The 20,418-nt window shown below is 41.5% G+C and overlaps 1 protein-coding gene across 4 annotated transcripts in view; it reads left to right on the top strand.

The window, feature by feature from the left end:
- The window catches only part of LOC138670161 (multidrug and toxin extrusion protein 1-like), a 142,231-nt gene that overhangs the window by 58,119 nt on the left and 63,694 nt on the right, over positions 1 to 20,418 (top strand). For all 4 annotated transcript variants that reach the window (XR_011319308.1, XR_011319309.1, XM_069757244.1 and 1 more), the window contains exons 6-11: positions 5,782 to 5,826; positions 16,812 to 16,909; positions 17,633 to 17,730; positions 18,965 to 19,078; positions 19,161 to 19,228; positions 19,306 to 19,414. Coding sequence is in view for 2 of the 4 variants with exons in the window: in XM_069757244.1 (XP_069613345.1) it covers positions 5,782 to 5,826; positions 16,812 to 16,909; positions 17,633 to 17,730; positions 18,965 to 19,078; positions 19,161 to 19,228; positions 19,306 to 19,414 (532 nt within the window). In the remaining 2 variants the exon portion in view is untranslated. The remainder of the gene's footprint in view (positions 1 to 5,781; positions 5,827 to 16,811; positions 16,910 to 17,632; positions 17,731 to 18,964; positions 19,079 to 19,160; positions 19,229 to 19,305; positions 19,415 to 20,418) is intronic.

The following is a 20,418-nucleotide window of genomic DNA, read 5'->3' as shown; positions in this document are numbered from 1 at the left end:
GAATTTTAGCCTCGCATATGTGTTTCCACCAATAGCGATGATTCCGACGGTAGTAAGAAAAATCAGAATGGAGCAGGCGAGAGTAATTTTGATTGCTCCATTCTGGCCAAAAAGACCTTGGTTCTCCCTCCTGAGACAAATTTCAGTGACCGATCCATGGATCCTGCCAGAAATTCCGGACCTGCTTACTCAGGGTCCAATATGCCACTCTCAAGTGAAGGGCTTCCATCTTGCAGCCTGGAATTTGAGAGGGCATTACGGAGTAGGCAGGGGTTTTCTCCAGGGTTAGTTTCCACCTTGTTAAAAAGTAGAAAGCCAGTAACATCAAGGATATATGGCAGAACATGGAAAAGGTTTCTGGAATTTTCGGGGCAACCTGTGGGGGACAGGGCTCCTGTGGGTACTATTTTAGAATTCCTACAGGTGGGGTTGCAACTAGGGTTAGCAACTAATACGCTCAAGGTGCAAGTGTCGGCATTAGGAGCCTTGTATAATTGTAATCGGGCCTCCAATAGATGGGTGTCCCGCTTTATAAAATCATGTAGTAGGTCTAGACCAGTGGTAATTCAGAGGGTTCCTCCATGGGATTTGAATCTGGTGTTAGAGGCTCTGACTAGTGATCCATTTGAACCTTTGCAGGAATCATCGATAAAAATACTCACTCTTAAGACAGTACTTCTGGTAGCATTGACATCAGCCCGTAGGGTGAGTGATTTGCAGGCCCTGTCTATCTCCCCTCCTTACACGCAGATATTTGATGACAGAGTAGTGCTCAGACCGGATCCGGCATATCTGCCGAAAGTAGTACTTAAATTCCATAGGAGTCAAGAAATTGTGTTGCCCTCTTTCTGTAATAATCCTAAGAACCCAGGGGAAGAGAAATTTCATACGCTTGACGTAAGAAGAGCTATTTTACAGTATATATCTCTGACTAGTCAGTGGAGGAAGGATCAATCACTATTTATAGCTTTCCAGGGTAGCAGGAAGGGATATGGGGTATCCAAGGGTACTATTGCCAGGTGGATTAGGGAGGCCATTTCCTTATCCTATGTTTCTCGTGGTGCCCCGATCCCTGAAGGCATCAAGGCTCACTCCACCAGAGCCGTGGCTACTTCCTGGGCAGAAAAAGCAGAGGTATCGATTGATCAAATCTGTAAGGCTGCTACCTGGTCCTCACCGTCTACCTTCTTTAGACACTACCGGCTAGATCTATCCTCCTCAACTGACCTTACCTTTGGTAGAAGGGTGCTGCAAGCGGTGGTCCCTCCCTAAGGTGTTCCTTTCTCCAAAAATCTCTCAGGTGTGCTGTCATGGGAGACGGGAAAACACCAAGGTTACTTACTGGTAGCCGGTTTTTCCGGAGCCCATGACAGCACCTGTATATTCCCTCCCTTCTTTTGTCACCCTTTGGTGCGCACTTTTAGTTGGGTGTTTTTTGTTATTATTATAATGTGGTGATGGATTACCATGTGTACTAACCAAGGAGGCCTCTCATGCTCTGAAAACCAACTGAAGCGAGGGAGAGGTACCGCCCTTTTGTTTCGGTAGGTTTCCTGTCCCGACTGGGCGGATCCCTCTCTCAGGTGTGCTGTCATGGGCTCCGGAAAAACCGGCTACCAGTAAGTAACCTTGGTGTTTTTTCTGATTTTCCTAAATGGTTGACACAAGTGAGTCAGTATAAATGTTCAAATCAGCAACCATATAAATCAAATTTTATTAAACAAAATTCCCAATGATAAAAATTTTTGCTTTCAAAACTAAAAAAAGCTCAAAATGTAATGTTTAGTGATGAGTGAGCGTGCTTAGGTATCATGTTATCCGAGTATCTCTGGCGTGCTCGGATAATATGTTCGAGTCCCCGCGGCTGCATGATTCGCGGCTGTTAAACAGCCGCAACACATGTGGGGATCGCCTAACAAACAGGGAATCCCTGCATGTGCTGCGGCTGTCGAACAGGTCTCGAACATATTACTCAAGCCTGCCCGAGATACTAGGATAAAATCCTAGCATGCTCGGATAACATGATATCTGAGCACGCTTGCTCATCACTACTACTGTTCCAAACATTTTATAGGTTGTAAAGAACTGAAAAAGATCATTTGTTGAATTTGCAGCATTAAAAGGTTGTGTTTACTGAAATCAAAAGCTTTTCCAATCAAAAACATCTTAACAGGCCAAGTATTAACATAGGTTCCCTTATTTGAAATCACCCTCACAATTCTTTAATGCATTGAACTTGTGATTTTTTTGTATAGTTTCTGCTTAAATTTCTTGACAGAATGTCTGACTAGCCTCCCAGAGCAGCTGTTTTGATGTTAACTGCCTCCTACCGTCATAGATCATTTGCTGGAAAATACTCTAAAGGTTCTCAATTGGGTTTAGGTCAGGGGAGGATGGTGGCCACTCCATGAGTTTGTCTTCTTTTATGCCCATAGGAGTCAATGACTCAGAGGTATTCTTTGCAGCATGAGATTGTGCATGATTTCTTGCTGACATTGCTGCCTTGATAAGACATGGTGGCCATCCACCTACCATCCACTACTCCATCCATGTGGAACATCCAGGGTTGCACAGCACTCATCAGTAAACAATACTGTTCAAAATTAGTCTTTATGTATGTTTGGGCCCATTGCAACTGTTTCTGCTCTTGAGCACTCTTTAGGGAAGGCTGAATAGTAGGCTTATAGACAACTGTAAGCCTCTGGAAGGTCCTACACCTCAAGGTTCGCAGGACTCCAGAGGCACCAGCAGCTTCAAGTACCTGTTTGCTGCTTTGTAATGGTATTTTAGCATCCACTCTCTTAATCCGATGAGTTTGTCTGGCAGAAACCTTCCTCATTATGACTTTATCTGCACAGACATGTTTGTGCTCTGTATCAGCCACAAATCTCTTCACAGTACAATGATCATGCTTAAATTTTCGTGAAACATCTAATGTTTTCTTACCTTTTCTAAAGCATTGCTTTATTTGTCACTTTTTGGCAATAGAGGGAACCTTATTCTTTCCGATATTGCCTGAAACCTGTGGCCTGCTTAATATTGTGGAACATCCTTCTTAAATAGTTTTCTTTTAATCACAGGTGTTTGAGATTGATTTCAGTTATCCAAAGAGAACTGAGACACAAAACCATCCATATCAAAAACCTGACCGACACATCCAAACATAGACTAAGTGTGAACAGGTGCTGAACCTAGAGTCGCCAACTCGTATATAGTTAAGTAAATAAGGCAGCACACTGCAGCGCTAAAACACGTAAACTTGAAAACACGAAATTTGAACTGCATTACTGCACTAGAAATATGAAAAATGAGAGCTTTTAGCGCATAAAAATGGCCAATTTTATGTGTACCTGGTAGCCCCTTTACGGCATCTCTCTTATACCAGGTCCTAAACTTGCCTTACCTCGCTGAGAATAAACGTCTCCATCTGAATGGGTACATGTGAAAACCTCTTCCTAGACTAAAATTCTCTCTCTCTGTGGAGGGGTATTGGACCTGCTGTAATTAAAACACCTGAAGCTAGGAGGCGGAGTGCACGATCAGAAGGCTAAAGAATACATATCAAAAACCTGACCGGCACATCCAAACATAGACTAAGTGTGAACAGGTGCTGAACCTAGAGTCGCCAACTCGTATATAGTTAAGTAAATAAGGCAGCACACTGCAGCGCTAAAACATGTAAACTTGAAAACAACAAGGTACACATAAAATTGGCCATTTTTATGCGCTAAAAGCTCTCATTTTTCATATTTCTAGTGCAGTAATGCAGTTCAAATTTCGTGTTTTCAAGTTTACATGTTTTAGCGCTGCAGTGTGCTGCCTTATTTACTTAACAAAACCATCCATGACTTTACTGAAAAAAAATGACATCTTCATGGCACTTAAATTCAATTTGCATAATCATTTGGAATACATTGTATATTATCTATTATTACATTCCTTTTCACATTGGTAAAGTCTTTTGGTAGTTACCAGTGAGAATTTGCTTTTAAATGCAATGTATACAGCTTTTGAAATAAAGATATTTAAAGAGATTTTTCAGGATTTCCACAAAAGTCTGCAGTCACCCTATGTTTTGTCATAAACCTGGACAACCCCTTTAAGATCGTAAACAATAGCCAGGTAAAAAATAATGTAGTATGTCTGGAAAGTGTAAATATTTACAATAAACACGGTTTACTGCTGGACTGAATTTTTGTATACTGTAAGTACTATATTTTTTGGACCTATAAGGTGCACCAAACCATAAGGCTATGTGCACATGTAGGAAAAGTGGTGCAGAATTTTCTGCACAAAATCCACATCTCCTAGCAGAATCCGCAGCTGCGGATTTGCCGCGGTTTTTATGCGGATTTTGTGCGGTTTTGCAGCGGAATTGATGCGGATTTTCTGCAGTTTTTGCCACTGCGGATTTTTATCATGGAGGGGTGCAGAAACGCTTCGGATCCGCACAAAAGAAGTGACATGCACTTCTTTTAAATCCGTGGCAATTCCGCACTGATTTTTCCGCACCATGTGCACAGGTTTTTTTTCATACACTGAATTACATTTTATTGTACATCACAGTGCGGTTCTGCAGCGTTTCTGCAAGGAAAAATCCGCTGCAGTCAATTCTGTACTAAAATCCCACATCCTGGTGTGTATATATGTCCCAAATCCAGGTATACTTGGCCCCCTCATCACCTTCCTAGTATACATGGTCCCCTCATCTTCATCCTGGTACACATAGTTCCCTCATCCCCAACCTGGTATACATGGCCCCCACAGTGGTATACATGGTCCCCTCATCCCCATTCTGGTATACATGGTCCCCTCATCCCCATTCTGGTATACATGGTCCCCTCATCCCCATCCTGGTATGCATGGCACCCTCAACCCAATCCTGATATGCATGGTCCCCTCATCCCCATCCTGGTATGCATGTCCCCTCTTGCCCAACCTGGTATACATGGCCCCCTTGCAGCATCCTGTTCTGATGCCAGAAGCTGATTTATGCTTGTAAGCAGCGCATAGCAGTGACTTTATGCGGTGCTTACAAGCCAAGGAAAGCTGCTGGAATGCTCACTGCTCCCCACGCCCGGGATTATGGGCATGTTTAGCAGCAAATGTTAATTTCACTTTAATAGCAGGCACACTATGAGCCACAGCCGCCTGTTTCCTGCAGCGGCTGGGCGATCATGTGTGCCCGCTACAAAAGAAAGTGAATATTTACTGTTCCCCACGTCCATAGTCTCCCCCACTTTTTGGTGCCAGCTTCAGTGCATAGAGGTGGGAGGGACTGTGGGCGTGGGGAGTAGTGAATATTCATTCTCTTAAATAGCAAGTACAGGCGATCGCCCAACCGCTGCAGGAGTCGGCGGCTGCAACTAACAGTGTGCCTGCTACTAAAGAGAATCAATACTTAGTGCTCCCCATGCCCATAGTTCAATCTCACTTCTCGGTGCCAGCTTCAGTGCACAGTGGTGATAGGGGACTATGGGCGTGAGGAGCAGTGAATATTTATTTTTCTTTAACAGCAGGCACAGGTGTTAGCCGCAGCAACCGTCTCATGCCTCCTGTGACCCGCTTGTCCACCACTGCCGCTCTCACAAATTTTGGGAGGAAAAAGGTGCGTCTTATAGTCCAAAAAATGGTATATATCCACTCCTTGTGTAAGATAACCTCAGACTAAGTTCAAACTATGTTTCTTCGTATGGAAAATCTATTTCTAAATTGTACTATCTAATGACCTCATGTGTTCTACTTCAATGTTACTCATATATTTTGTGTATACTTTTTTAGGCATTTTTCCTTTTCCAACTTAAACTTCGCTATTTACAAAACCAGGTACATCATCTTATCAATGCAATCTGTCGAAATTGATAAATGGACATTTATTTATACTGCTGATAATTTTATGCTATTGTTGTCATTATTATTATTATTAGTAGTAGTAGTAGCAGTATTTCATTAGTGTAGTGTACAGTAGTTTTATTTTTGTAATTGATCTATATATATTCTTATGGATGACAATCCCAGTTTTATAAAAATGTGGCCTAGACCTGCCATGGCTGTTATATCGTACCAAGAGCATGGATTATTAGATTTTCTGTCATTTTATTTCTGGAAGGTGAAAATACAGGGTAGGTAACAGGGTCAGTATCAGTACCTAATAAGGGATGGAAAATGCAGGAGACCACTGCAAGGGGTAAAAAAAATACCATACTTAATGTACAATAAGGAAAAAGGGTTTTAATAAATTACAATTTATTTCCCCTCACAATTTGAAAATAATTTGCCTATGAGAGAGGGATTTGCACTTTTGTAAATGTTGAACATCAGTAATAATTAACCCCTTAGTGACCGAGCCAAATTTTTGAAATCTGACCAGTGTCACTTTATGTGGTAATAACTCTGCAACGCTTCAACAAATCCCAGTGATTTTGAGACTGTTTTTTCGTGACACATTATACTTTATGATAATGGTAAATTTAGTTCAACATTTTTTGTGGTTATTTATAAAAAATATAAAAAATTTGAGAAAAATGTTAAAAAATTAGCAATTTTCTAAATTTGAATAATTATCCCTTTAATCCAGATAGTCATACAACAGCAAACCATTAATAAATAACATTTCCCACATGTCTGCTTTACATCAGCATCATTTATAAAATGTTATTTTATTTTGTTAGCATTTTAGGAGGTTTAAAAATGTAGCAGCAATTTTTCATTTTTTCAAAGAAATTTACCACATTTATTTTTTTAGGGGACTATCCAGGTTTGAAGTGACTTTAGGGGTCCCATATATTGGGAAACCCCCAAACGTGACACCATTTTAAAAACAGCACCCCTAAACATATTGAAAACTGCTGTCAGGTAGTTTATTAACCCTTCAGGTGCTTTACAGGAATTAATGCAAAGTGGCATAACAGAAATGAAAATGTGTATTTTTACCACCTAAATGTTGCTAACTTCTAAACAGATTACTATAGCCGTCAGACTCTAAGGCCGCTATTTGGTCATGAATTGCCATCGCAAACATCAGGACAACAAAATCATGATCTGAGGGCACCAATTGGGACAAAGAAGAAGCCCCCACACTCTGTTAACCATTTATAATGATGTAGTCACTATTGACAGCAGCATCTAAGGGGTTAAACAGATTTAGAAGGTGCAAATACTGATCGTGGCTGATACAGCAAGTTGTCAGCTATAGTGTACAACCAACAGATGCTGGATTGTCATCTGTATGGGGAGGCTATTCTCTTATATCTCAGGTCAGTTAAAAGACGTATTGACGGTCATTAAGGGGTTAAACAATTTATAAGCAAAGTATAAACAATTACGGTATTAGTTTTCAAGGATAATACTGTCGGTAAAGACTTTGTGGCATTTTGTTTCTGTGAGTACTTATGTATACTGTAGAACAATGTCTTACAGAACATTATATCAATATCAGCCTTTGTTTCTTTTAGGTGAAACAGAGAATGATTTTATAAAGCTGTATATAGCTGGCATATAAAATATAGGCAAATTATAGATAATAGCTGTATTTATTATTTTTTTTATCAGTGTATAGTACTTTGTCAGGATCGGTTTTCGACAAAGTGGGGCCTTATGCAAATGTTTAAAGTGGGGCCCCAAATGCTAACATATTGCACCATCACACAGACTCATTTTGGTTGTATTTACATGTGCTGAGTTCAGGCCGCTAAATAAGCATGATGGACAATATTGAAGTTGTTCAATGCTTGTTTCCTGGCCTCTTTACACCAGCTGAGGAAGAATGATGGGCATAGAACGATCACTAGTAAATCAATCTGTCCCATACAGCATCATGTTATCAGCAGCATATCTGCAGGTTACACCGGATGATGTGCTGCTGAGAACACTGATTTTTGTTTTGGCATAAACAATCCAAATACTCGAAGAATAGGCAGCATTTTGCCCCATATCCCTTCATATACTTTAATACACTCCACACAGTGCTCAATATAGTATAATTTGCTCACCATATCCTCCCTATAGTATAATGTACTCCCCAGTCCTCCATATATTATAATGCATCCTATAGTCCTCCACATTATATAATGCACCCCCCATAGTCCTCCATATAGTACAATGCACTCCTTAAAGTATAATGCACTTCATAGTTCTTCACATAGTATAATACATTCCTCATAGTCCTTGATACAGTATAATGCAGGTTCCATATATTACATATAGTATAATGTACTCCCCATGGTCCTTGATAGAGTATAATGTAGCCCCCATATAGTATAATGCAACCCATAGCCCTCAAAGTATAATGCAGCCCTCATAGAGTACAATGCGGCCACCCCCTAGAGTACAATGGGATTAGTAGGAGAATAAGGAGTAACAAGTGAATACAATAAAAGCATAAGTTTTTATTAGAAAAGCATTAATAAGAATGGGTAACAAGGTAAAAGTGATGCAATACAAATACAAACAAATACACACGTGGTCAAAATTGTTGGTACTCCTCGTTTAATAACAGAAAAACCCACAATGGTCACAGAAATAACTTGAATCTGACAAAAGTAATACTAAATAAAGATCTATGAAAATGAACAAATGAATGTCAGACATTGCTTTTCAACCATGCTTCCACAGAATAAAAAAAAAATAAAACTCATGAAATAGGCTTGGACAGAAATGATGGTACCCCTGACAATAATGTGACAAAAGGGACATGTTAAATCAAGGTGTGTCCACTAATTACATCACAGGTGTCTTCAATCTTGGAATCCGTGAGTGGGCCGGTATATAGGGCTACAGATACTCACTGTGCTGTTTGGTGGCATGGTGTGTATCACACTCAACATGGACCAGAGGAAGTGAAGGAAAGAGATTAGAAAGAAAATTATAGACAAACATGTTAAAGGTAAAAGTTATAAGACCATCTCCAAGCAGCTTGATGTTCCTGTGACTACAGTTGCACATATTATTCAGAAATTTAAGATCTATGGGACTGTAGCCAACCTCCCTGGACGTGGCCGCAGGAGGAAAATTGATGACAAATTAAAGAGATGGATAATACGAATGGTAACAAAAGAACCCAGAAAAACTTCTAAACAGATTAAAGGTGAACTTCAAGCTCAAGGAACATCAGTGTCAGATCGCACCATCCGTCGTTGTATGAGCCAAAGTGGACTTCATGGGAGACGACCAAGGAGGACACTATTGTTGAAAAAAAATCATAAGAAAGCCAGACTGGAATTTGACAAACTACATGTTGACAAACCACAAAACTTCTGTGAGAATGTCCTATGGACAGATGAGACAAAAATTGAACTTTTTGATAAGACACATCAGCTCTATTCACAGATGGAAAAACAAAGCATATCAAGAAAAGCACACTGTCCCTACTGTGAAACATGGAGGAGGCTCTGTTATGTTCTGGGGCGGCATCTGGAAGAAGGTGTCTAGAATCTGTGCAGGGTACAATTAAATCTCAAGACTATCAAGGGATTCTACAGAGAAATGTGCTGCCCAGTGTCAGAAAGCTTGGTCTCAGTCACAGGTCATGGGTTTTGCAACAGGATATTGACCCAAAACACACAGCTAAAAACACCCAAGAATGGCTAAGAAGAAAACATTGGACTATTCTGAAGTGGCCTTCAATGAGCCGTGACCTAAATCCTATTGAGCATCTTTGGAAAGAGCTGAAACATGCTGTCTGGAAAAGGCAACCTTCAAACATGAGACAACTGGAGCAGTGGGTCAAAATGCCTGTCGAGAGGTGCACAAGTCTCATTGACAGTTACAGGAATCGTTTGATTGCAGTGATTGCCTCAAAAGGTTGTGCAACAAAATACTAAGTTAAGGGTACCATCATTTCAGTCCAGGCCTATTTCATTAGTTTTATTTTTTTTTTATTTCTGTGGAAGCATGGTTGAAAAACAATGTCTGACTTTCATTTGTTCATTTTCATAAATTTCTGTATTTATTATTACTTTTGTCAGATTCAAGTTATTTCTGTGACCATTGTGGGTTTTTCTCACATTAAAGGAGGGTTACCAACAATTTTGACCACGTGTGTATAACAGGGTCACCCATCATATAAAGAAGAGAAATAGAACGTTATCTGTGCTTAATAGCAATGCATAGAAAATGCATGTATTGCAGGTTACATATATGGTAAGGTCAGTCCTTTAGTATGAACAGAAGAGGTAAAAGCAGAAGTGCAAATGAACCAATTTGTATAAGCAGGTAGTACTAGGGAGCAGCGTTTACCTGAAGTGAAGAGGTGCCCCTGAGCCGGATGGCAGGACCTGACTCATGGGCCCCATAGCAGCCGTGTGGTGTGCCGCTATTAGTGGTGTGCCATTAACAGCACATCACTGCATTGAGTCCCTGGGGGTGGTTTGCCTGCCCCTAACACTGGCTTTGTACTTGGTATACCACAGTAACTGCTTAAAGGGACACTGTCACCTGGATTTGGAGGGAACAATCTTCAGCCATGGAGGCGAGGTTTTGGGGTTTTTGATTCACCCTTTCCTTACCCGCTGGCTGCATGCTGGCTGCAATATTGGATTGAAGTTCATTCTCTGTCCTCCGTAGTACACGCCTGCACAAGGCAATCTATGTTCCTGTGAAGCACGTAAAGGCCTAATAAACTTCTTGAATGTGGTTTTGAGAACCTTGAGGGGTGCAGTTTTTAGAATGGTGTCACACTTCATTATTTTCTATCATATAGACCCCTCAAAATGACTTCAAATGTGATGTGGTCCCTAAAAAAATGGTGTTGTAAAAATGAGAAATTGCTAGTCAACTTTTAACCCTTATAACTCCCTAACAAACAAAAATTTTGTTTCCAAAATTGTGCTGATGTAAAGCAGACATGTGGGAAATGTTATTTATTAACTATTTTTCGTGACATATCTCTGTGATTTAAGGGCATAAAAATACAAAGTTTGAAAATTGCAAAATTTTCGCCATATTTCCGTTTTTTTCATTAATAATCGCAAGTAATATCGAAGAAATGTTACCACTAACATGAAGTACAATATGTCACGAAAAAACAATCTCAGAATCAGCGGGATCCGTTAAAGTGTTCCAGAGTTATAACCTCATAAAGTGACAATGGTCAGAATTGTAAAAACTGGCTTGGTCATTAAGTACCAAATTGGCTCTGTCACTAAGGGGTTAACCCCTTCATGACCCAGCCTATTTTGACCTTAAAGACCTTGCCGTTTTTTGCAATTCTGACCAGTGTCCCTTCATGAGGTAATAACTCAGGAACGCTTCAATGGATCCTAGCGGTTCTGAGATTGTTTTTTCGTGACATATTGGGCTTCATGTTAGTGGTAAATTTAGGTCAATAAATTCTGTGTTTATTTGTGATAAAAACGGAAATTTGGCGAAAATTTTGAAAATTTCGCAATTTTCACATTTTGAATTTTTATTCTGTTAAACCAGAGAGTTATGTGACACAAAATAGTTAATAAATAACATTTCCCACATGTATACTTTACATCAGCACAATTTTGGAAACAAAATTTTTTTTTGCTAGGAAGTTATAAGGGTTAAAATTTGACCAGCGATTTCTCATTTTTACAACGAAATTTACAAAACCATTTTTTTTAGGGACCACCTCACATTTGAAGTCAGTTTGAGGGGTCTATATGGCTGAAAATACCCAAAAGTGACACCATTCTAAAAACTGCACCCCTCAAGGTGCACAAAACCACATTCAAGAAGTTTATTAACCCTTCAGGTGCTTCACAGCAGCAGAAGCAACATGGAAGGAAAAAATGAACATTTAACTTTTTAGTCACAAAAATGATTTTTCAGCAACAATTTTTTTATTTTCCCAATGGTAAAAGGAGAAACTGAACCACGTAAGTTGTTGTCCAATTTGTCCTGAGTACGCTGATACCTCATATGTGGGGGTAAACCACTGTTTGGGCGCACGGCAGGGCTTGGAAGGGAAGGAGCGCCATTTGACTTTTTGAATGAAAAATTGGCTGCACTCTTTAGCGGACACCATGTCACATTTGGAGAGCCCCCGTGTGCCTAAAAATTGGAGCTCCCCCACAAGTGACCCCATTTTGGAAACTAGACGCCCCAAGGAACTTATCTAGATGCATAGTGAGCCCTTTAAACCCCCAGGTGCTTCACAAATTGATCCGTAAAAATGAAAAAGTACTTTTTTTTCACAAAAAAATTCTTTTAGCCTCAATTTTTTCATTTTCACATGGACAACAGGATAAAATGGATCCTAAAATTTGTTTGGCATTTCTCCTGAGTACACCGATACTTCACATGTGGGGGTAAACCACTGTTTGGGCACATGGTAAGGCTCGGAAGGGAAGGAGCGCCATTTGACTTTTTGAATGAAAAATTATCTCCATCGTTAGCGGACACCATGTCGCGTTTGGAGAGACCCTGTGTGCTTAAACATTGGAGCTCCCCCTCAAGTGACCCCATTTTGGAAACTAGACCCCCCAAGGAACTTATCTAGATGCCTAGTGAGCACTTTAAACCCTCAGGTGCTTCACAAATTGATCCGTAAAAATGAAAAAGTACTTTTTTTTCACAAAAAAATTATTTTCGCCTCAATTTTTTCATTTTAACATGGGCAATAGGATAAAATGGATCCTACAATTTGTTGAGCAATTTCTCCCGAGTACGCCGATACCTCATATGTGGGGGTAAACCACTGTTTGGGCACACGGCAGGGCTCGGAAGGGAAGGCGCGCCTTTTAACTTTTTGAATGGAAAATTAGCTCCAATTGTTAGCGGACACCATGTCGCATTTGGAGAGCCCCTGTGTGCCTATGCAATGGAGCTCCCCCACAAGTGACCCCATTTTGGAAACTAGACCCCCCAAGGAACTTATCTAGATGCATACTGAGCACTTTAAACCCCCAGGTGCTTCACAGAAGTTTATAATGCAGAGCCATGAAAATAAAAAATAACTTTTCTTTTCTCAAAAATGATTTTTTAGCCTGGAATTTCCTATTTTGCCAATGGTAATAGGAGAAATTGGACCACAAATGTTGTTGTCCAGTTTGTCCTGAGTATGCAGATACCCCATATGTGGGGGTAAACCACTGTTTGGGCGCACGGCAGGGCTCAGAAGGGAAGGCACACCATTTGGCTTTTTAAATGGAAAATTATCTCCAATCATTAGCGGACACCATGTCGCGTTTGGAGAGCCCCTGTGTGCCTAAACATTGGAGATCCCCCACAAATTACCCCATTTTGGAAACTAGACCCCCAAAGGAACTAATCTAGATGTGTAGTGAGCACTTTGAACCCTCAAGTGCTTCACAGAAGTTTATAACGCAGAGCCATGAAAAAAAAAAAAAAAAAATTATTTTCTCAAAAATGAATTTTAGCCCGCAATTTTTTATTTTCCCAAGGGTAACAGGAGAAATTTGACCCCAAAAGTTGTTGTCCAGTTTCTCCTGAGTACGCTGATACCCCATATGTGGGGGTAAACCACTGTTTAGGCACATGCTGGGGCTCGGAAGTGAAGTAGTGACGTTTTGAAATGCAGACTTTGATGGAATGCTCTGTGGGCGTCACGTTGCGTTTGCAGAGCCCCTGATGTGCCTAAACAGTAGAAACCCCCCACAAGTGACCCCATTTTGGAAACTAGACCCCCAAAGGAACTTATCTAGATGTGTGGTGAGCACTTTCAACCCCCAAGTGCTTTACAGAAGTTTATAACGCAGAGCCGTGAAAATAATAAATACGTTTTCTTTCCTCAAAAATAATTTTTTAGCCCAGAATTTTTTATTTTCCCAAGGGTTACAGGAGAAATTGGACCACAAAAGTTGTTGTCCAGTTTCTCCTGAGTACGCTGATGCCCCATGTGTGGGGGTAAACCACTGTTTGGGCACACGTGGGGGCTCAGAAGGGAAGTAGTGACTTTTGAAATGCAGACTTTGATGGAATGGTCTGCGGGTGTCACGTTGCGTTTGCAGAGCCCCTGGTGTGCCTAAACAGTAGAAACCCCCCACAAGTTACCCCATTTTGGAAACTAGACCCCCCAAGGAACTTATCTAGATAGTGGTGAGCACTTTGAACCCCCAAGTGCTTCACAGACGTTTACAACGCAGAGCCGTAAAAATAAAAAATCATTTTTCTTTCCTCAAAAATTATGTTTTAGCAAGCAATTTTTTATTTTCTCAAGGGTAACAGGAGAAATTGGACCCCAGTAATTGTTGCGCAGTTTGTCCTGAGTATGCTGGTACCCCATATGTGGGGGTAAACCACTGTTTGGGCACACGTCGGGGTTCGGAAGTGAGGGAGCACCATTTGAATTTTTGAATACAAGATTGGCTGGAATCAATGGTGGCGCCATGTTGCGTTTGGAGACCCCTGATGTGCCTAAACAGTGGTAACCCCTCAATTCTAACTCCAACACTAACCCCAACACACCCCTAACCACAACCCTAACCCCAACACACCCCTAACCACAACCCTAACCCCAACACACCCCTAACCCTAACCACAACCCTAATTCCAACCCAACCCTAAGGCTATGTGCCAACGTTGCGGATTCGTATGAGATTTTTCAGCACCATTTTTGAAAAATCCGCGGGTAAAAGGCACTGCGTTTTACCTGTGGATTTACCGTGGATTTCCAGTGTTTTTTGTGCGGATTTCACCTGTGGATTCCTATTGAGGAACAGGTGTAAAACGCTGCGGAATCCGCACAAAGAATTGGCATGCTGCGGAAAATACAACGCAGCGTTCCCGCGCGGTATTTTCCGCACCATGGGCACAGCGGATTTGGTTTTCCATATGTTTACATGGTACTGTAAACCTGATGGAACACTGCTGCGGATCCTCAGCCAAATCCGCACCGTGTGCACATAGCCTAATTCTAAAGGTATGTGCACACGCTGCAGAAAATGCTGCGGATCCGCAGCAGTTTCCCATGAGTTTACAGTTCAATGTGAACCTATGGGAACCAAAAATCGCTGTACACATGCTGCGGAAAAACTGCATGGAAACGCAGCGGTTTACATTCCGCAGCATGTCACTTCTTTCTGCGGATTCCGCAGCGGTTTTACAACTGCTCCAATAGAAAATCGCAGTTGTAAAACCGCAGTGAAATGCGCAGAAAAACCGCGGTAAATCCACGATAAATCGGCAGCGGTTTAGCACACTGGATTTTTCAAATCCGCTGCGGAAAAATCCGCATAGGACCAGAATATGTGTGCACATTCCTAACCCTAACCCTACCCCTGCCCCTACCCCTACCCCTAACCCTACCCCTAACCCTACCCCTACCCCTAACCCTAACCCTACCCCTAACCCTAACCCTACCCCTAACCCTACCCCTAACCCTAGTTCTTACCCCAACCTTAGTGAAAAAAAAAAATTCTTTATTTTTTTTATTGTCCCTATCTATGGGGGTGACAAAGGGGGGGGGTCATTTACTATTTTTTTTATTTTGATCACTGAGATAGGTTATATCTCAGTGATCAAAATTCACTCTGGAACGAATCTGCCGGCCGGCAGATTCGGCGGGCGCACTGCACATGCGCCCGCCATTTTGGAAGATGGCGGCGCCCAGGAAAGAAGACGGACGGACCTCGGGCGGCTAGGTAAGTATAAGGGGGGGAGATCAGGGCACGGGGGGGGCGTCGGAGCACGGGGGGTGGATCGGAGCATGGGGGGGTGGATCGGAACACGGGAGGATTGGAGCACGGGGGAGGATTGGAGCACGGGGTGAGGGATCGCTGTGCGGGGGGGGTGGATCGGAGCACGGGGGGGTCGCTGTGTGTGTGGGGGGGATCGGAGTGCGGGGGGGTTTGATTGGAGCGCGGGGGGTGTGATTGGTGCAAGGGGGAAGCGGACAGGAGGACGGGGGAGCGGAGCACAGGACGGAGGGGAGCGGACCACAGATCGGGGGGCTGGGGGGGCGATCGGAGGGGTGGGGTGGGTGCACATAAGTGTTTCCAGCCATGGCCGATGATATTGCAGCATCGGTCATGGCTGGATTGTAATATTTCACCAGTTTTTTAGGTGAAATATTACAAATCGCTCTGATTGGCAGTTTCACTTTCAACAGCCAATCAGAGCGATCGTAGCCACGAGGGGGTGAAGCCACCCCCCCTGGGCTAAACTACCACTCCCCCTGTCCCTGCAGATCGGGTGAAATGGGAGTTAACCCTTTCACCCGGCCTGCAGGGACGCGATCTTTCCATTACGCATATGCTGCGTCATGGGTCGGAATGGCACCGACTTTCATGACGCAGCGTATGCGTCAAAGGTCGGGAAGGGGTTAAATGATGGCAGCTGTGTCCTGACCCCTATTTAACAGGAGTTTAAATGTGATTGGCCAATTCTGAAGACAACCATGTCACCACCAATTGTTAAAGGATGTTCACACTTACAACCACATTATTTTGTTTTTCTTTTTTCTATCCCCCCACCCCCACCTCCCACACTCCCCCAACGAAAAAAGATTTGAGTTTTTTTCTGAATGGATTTGTACAGATTAACGATGACATTAAAGGTGGAAAACGTTCTAAAAGTATTCTTCTTGATATAATTTTTTCCATGTCAAAATTCTGGCATTTTAACAGGTGTGTAGACTTTTTATATCTAGTGTATATAATAAAAATATGTACATATATGGCATGTTTAATATACCGTAACTGAACATATTTCCACTGCATCTTCAAAAATTATAAAAGTTGATTAATGATTACTATGCACATAAGAATGGTTCAATTAAATACAAATTTGGTATTGATATAAGTACTGATCAGATGTTCACTTAAAATTTGTGCTCAATTACTTATTTAGCTATATATATTTTTACCTATTTGCTTGACTTTTAGGAAATAATTTGGCCTCAAATCGTAGTGAGCTGCCTGTCGTGTCTTCTTATTGCCCTCTTGAACTATTTGCTACTTTTCGTTTTAAAAATTGGAGTCAAGTAAGTTAAACAAGGGCAATTTTTGGTGAATAAGGATTAATCTACCCTACTGACAGTATTTAATAAATACTTCTATTCCTTATGGAATAACAACTCTGGAGCATCTGATAGAACTGTAGATTATGCGATCATTCCATTTGAAATCAATGGGCAACTGGGCGTTATCATTCTTTGTTAATATGGTGGGATTGCTGACAGTGGATGATGCAGGGGATATACATGCCGCCCAGTCAATAATAATAAAGTATTTGTAGTCAGACCTTTTGGCTGCCAATAGGAGCACACGACTCTCTATCTAAATCCACATGTGATACCTATACCTTGTCATTGTTACGGTAATTCAGCTCTGACTGGAGTAAGATTTGAGGTGAGGCGCACGCCACTTGGCAGATGCTCCTGATGCCCCTCTTAATGAACCAGGAGCATCTGACCCCACCACGCCTCCTCATCAAGACTTGCCTGAAAAACACTGCTTTTGGTTGATGGGGTCCATAGTATAGGGCTGCATAGGAGCAATAGACGCAAAGCAGTGATTCATTTTAAATCAACAATATTTACCAAGCTTTTTTTCTTTCTACGATTTGTTGCAAAAGTATACATATCCTTTATAAATTGTAGAAACAGGTCACTACTAATGAGGGGTCAAGATAATAGAGGCACTTTTATGACCTATGCGTTCAGATATCATATAGGAATAATCAATTTCTCAACTTTCATCCTTAGAGGTGCAGCGCTGGCGATCACGATTAGTTCTATTTTTGAATGTTTACTACTGTTCAGCTATATCCTAGTAAGAAAATTGCATCTTGCGACTTGGGCAGGTATGTTTCCTCATGTTATGTAAAAAATGTGGTTTTATATCTGATAAAATTGTAAACAATAATCATATGTCAGTAAGGAGGTGGCTCTCATTACACGAATGCCATTTAAACCATCCAGGCCTGTTGTGTTTTTTTGTTGTTTTTTTTTACATCTGACCATAAACTCATCTAAATCATCTTTGATGTTGATAGATGCTTCACTTGACATATCTACTTGTAGCTATCTTCCCATGAGATCTAGGCATATCTTTGTTGCATTAGATATAATATATTAAGCATGACTCCTCTTTCTGAAATTCAACCTAGAGATGTAGCGGAAGCTATTTCTATCAGTTATTGGCCCAGGGGAACCATCTCAAAATGGTATGGACGTCCCAGCTGCTCCATTTATTGCACAGTGCTCCCATTTGGCTTCCGCAGTTTTTTTTTTATATAAGGTGCACAACTTGCTTAGCTTATCTGGGTCACGGTCAGGCACTTATAAAGCTTTTATGTTTACAAGAAGCCAAAGATGCAGGAGGATTAGTGGTCCCGAATCTGAGGATTTTCTACTTAGCTGCACAGCACATTACATGGGTTGTCCACTATTGTTATCTGATAAAGTGCCCCACGTAATTAAAAAGAAAGCATATACCGGTGGTTACCTTCTGGACCAGTGCTGCTCCTCCGCACGATATTGACGCTGTGTCTAATCAGTGTTCAAATAACCTTATGTCATATAATGTCTGCAGCCAATTATCCGCTGTTAATTCGCTGCAGAATTTCAGGATTCTAGCAGAGCAGATGTATGTATGCTTTTAGGCAATAATGAAGGATTCAGCCAATCAGTGGCGGGCGATTGACTGCAGCAGTCAAGTGACATAACAATGTCAAATGACGGTCAGGAGACAGCGACGACATCAGAGGAACAGCGCCAGTGTGGGAGGTATGGATATGATGGTTTTTTTTTTTTTACATGGTGACTTGTCCATTAATCAGATATCCACTGTAAAGGTGATAAATACTAGATCATAAAGGCTTGTCTGTTGGGGCCATCACAACCACTAGGACATGGAAACGAAAACCCTGTTCAACAAGATGGCTGGAATGGAGAGCGGTTGTAAGGTGCACTAGCAGAGCATAAATGTTGACACTCCCCAGAATTTATTTTGAATTTCAGAGATTGAAATGTGAGCTACTTTTGTCATTACATAGTATGTAGATTTGTTTTTCTAATTTTCCATTTTCTCTGTAGGATGGTCAGTTGAATGCCTGAAAGACTGGGGACCTTTCTTAGAACTGGGGATGCCTGGAATAGTGATACAGTCACTTAAAGTTTGGACTTTTGAAATAGTGATGATACTATCAGGTTTATTACAGTAAATCTTCCATATTCCTGGATCCCAGTTGTAATTCTAAAATTTATTTTTACCTTTTTTGATATTTTTTAGGTCTTATTAACCTAGTGGAACTTGGAGGACAATCCATTTTATTTCAATTGATAACTGTTTTGCACAAGGTACAACAAATAATTTTGTATATGTGTATACTGTATAATGCACTACTGTATAATTCACTATGTCTTGTACTTTACAGATTCCATTTGCACTTGAATTATCTACCAGCATTAGGGTTGGCTTCCATTTAGGAGCTGGAATGACTGGTGAAGCCAAGAAATCTGCTAAACTGAGCATCTTTATATCAGGTAGAAATAAAATACCAATATAAAGATACCAGGAAGAAACAATCCTGTGTATCCTGGTATATATGTCCCCCATCCTGGGTTCCTTACTTTTATTTATGTCCCCAATCATGGTATATATGCTCCCATGTTATGCCCATTCCTGATTATATGCACTGCTCAAAAAAATAAAGGGAACACTAAAATCCTACATCCTAGATATCACTGAATGAAATATTTCAGTTGCAAATCTTTATTCATTACATAGTGGAATGTGTTGAGCACAATAAAACCTAAAAATTGTCAACGTAAATCACAACTAATATCTCACTGAGGTCTGGAGTTGGAATGATGCTCAAAATCAAAGTGGAAAATGAAGTTACAGGCTGATCCAACTTCAGTGGAAATGCCTCAAGACAAGAAAATGATGCTCAGTAGTGTGTGTGGCTTCCACGTGCCTGTATGACCTCCCTACAATGCCTGGGCTCCTGATGAGGCGGCAGATGGTCTCCTGAGGGATCTCCACCAAGACCTGGACTAAAGATTCTGTCAACTTCTGGACAGTGTGTGGGGCAGCGTGACGTTGGTTGATGGTGCGAGACATGATGTCCCAGATGTGTTCATTCGCATTCAGGTCTGGGGAACGGGCTGGCCAGTCCATAGCTTCAATGCCTTCATTTTGCAGGAACTGCTGACACACTCCAGCCACATGAGGTCTGGCATTGTCCTTCATTAGGAGGAACCCAGGGCCAACCACACCAGCATATGGTCTCACAAGGGGTCTGAGATCTCATCTCGGCACCTAATGGCAGTCAGGCTACCTCTGGCGAGCACACGGAGGGCTGTGCGGCCCTCCAAAGAAATGCCACCCCACACTATTACTGACCCACTGCCAAACTGATCATGCTGAAGGATGTTGCAGGCAGCAGATCGGTCTCCACGGTGTCTCCAGACTCTTACGTCTGTTACATGTGCTCAGTGTGAACCTGTTTACATATGTGAAGAACACAGGGCACAAGTGGCGAATT

Source organism: Ranitomeya imitator, chromosome 3 (assembly GCF_032444005.1).
Source record: "Ranitomeya imitator isolate aRanImi1 chromosome 3, aRanImi1.pri, whole genome shotgun sequence".
In the NCBI taxonomy this organism is placed as follows: domain Eukaryota; kingdom Metazoa; phylum Chordata; class Amphibia; order Anura; family Dendrobatidae; genus Ranitomeya; species Ranitomeya imitator.
Note: the sequence above shows the minus strand (reverse complement) of the source record. Positions and strands in the feature narration are given on the sequence as shown.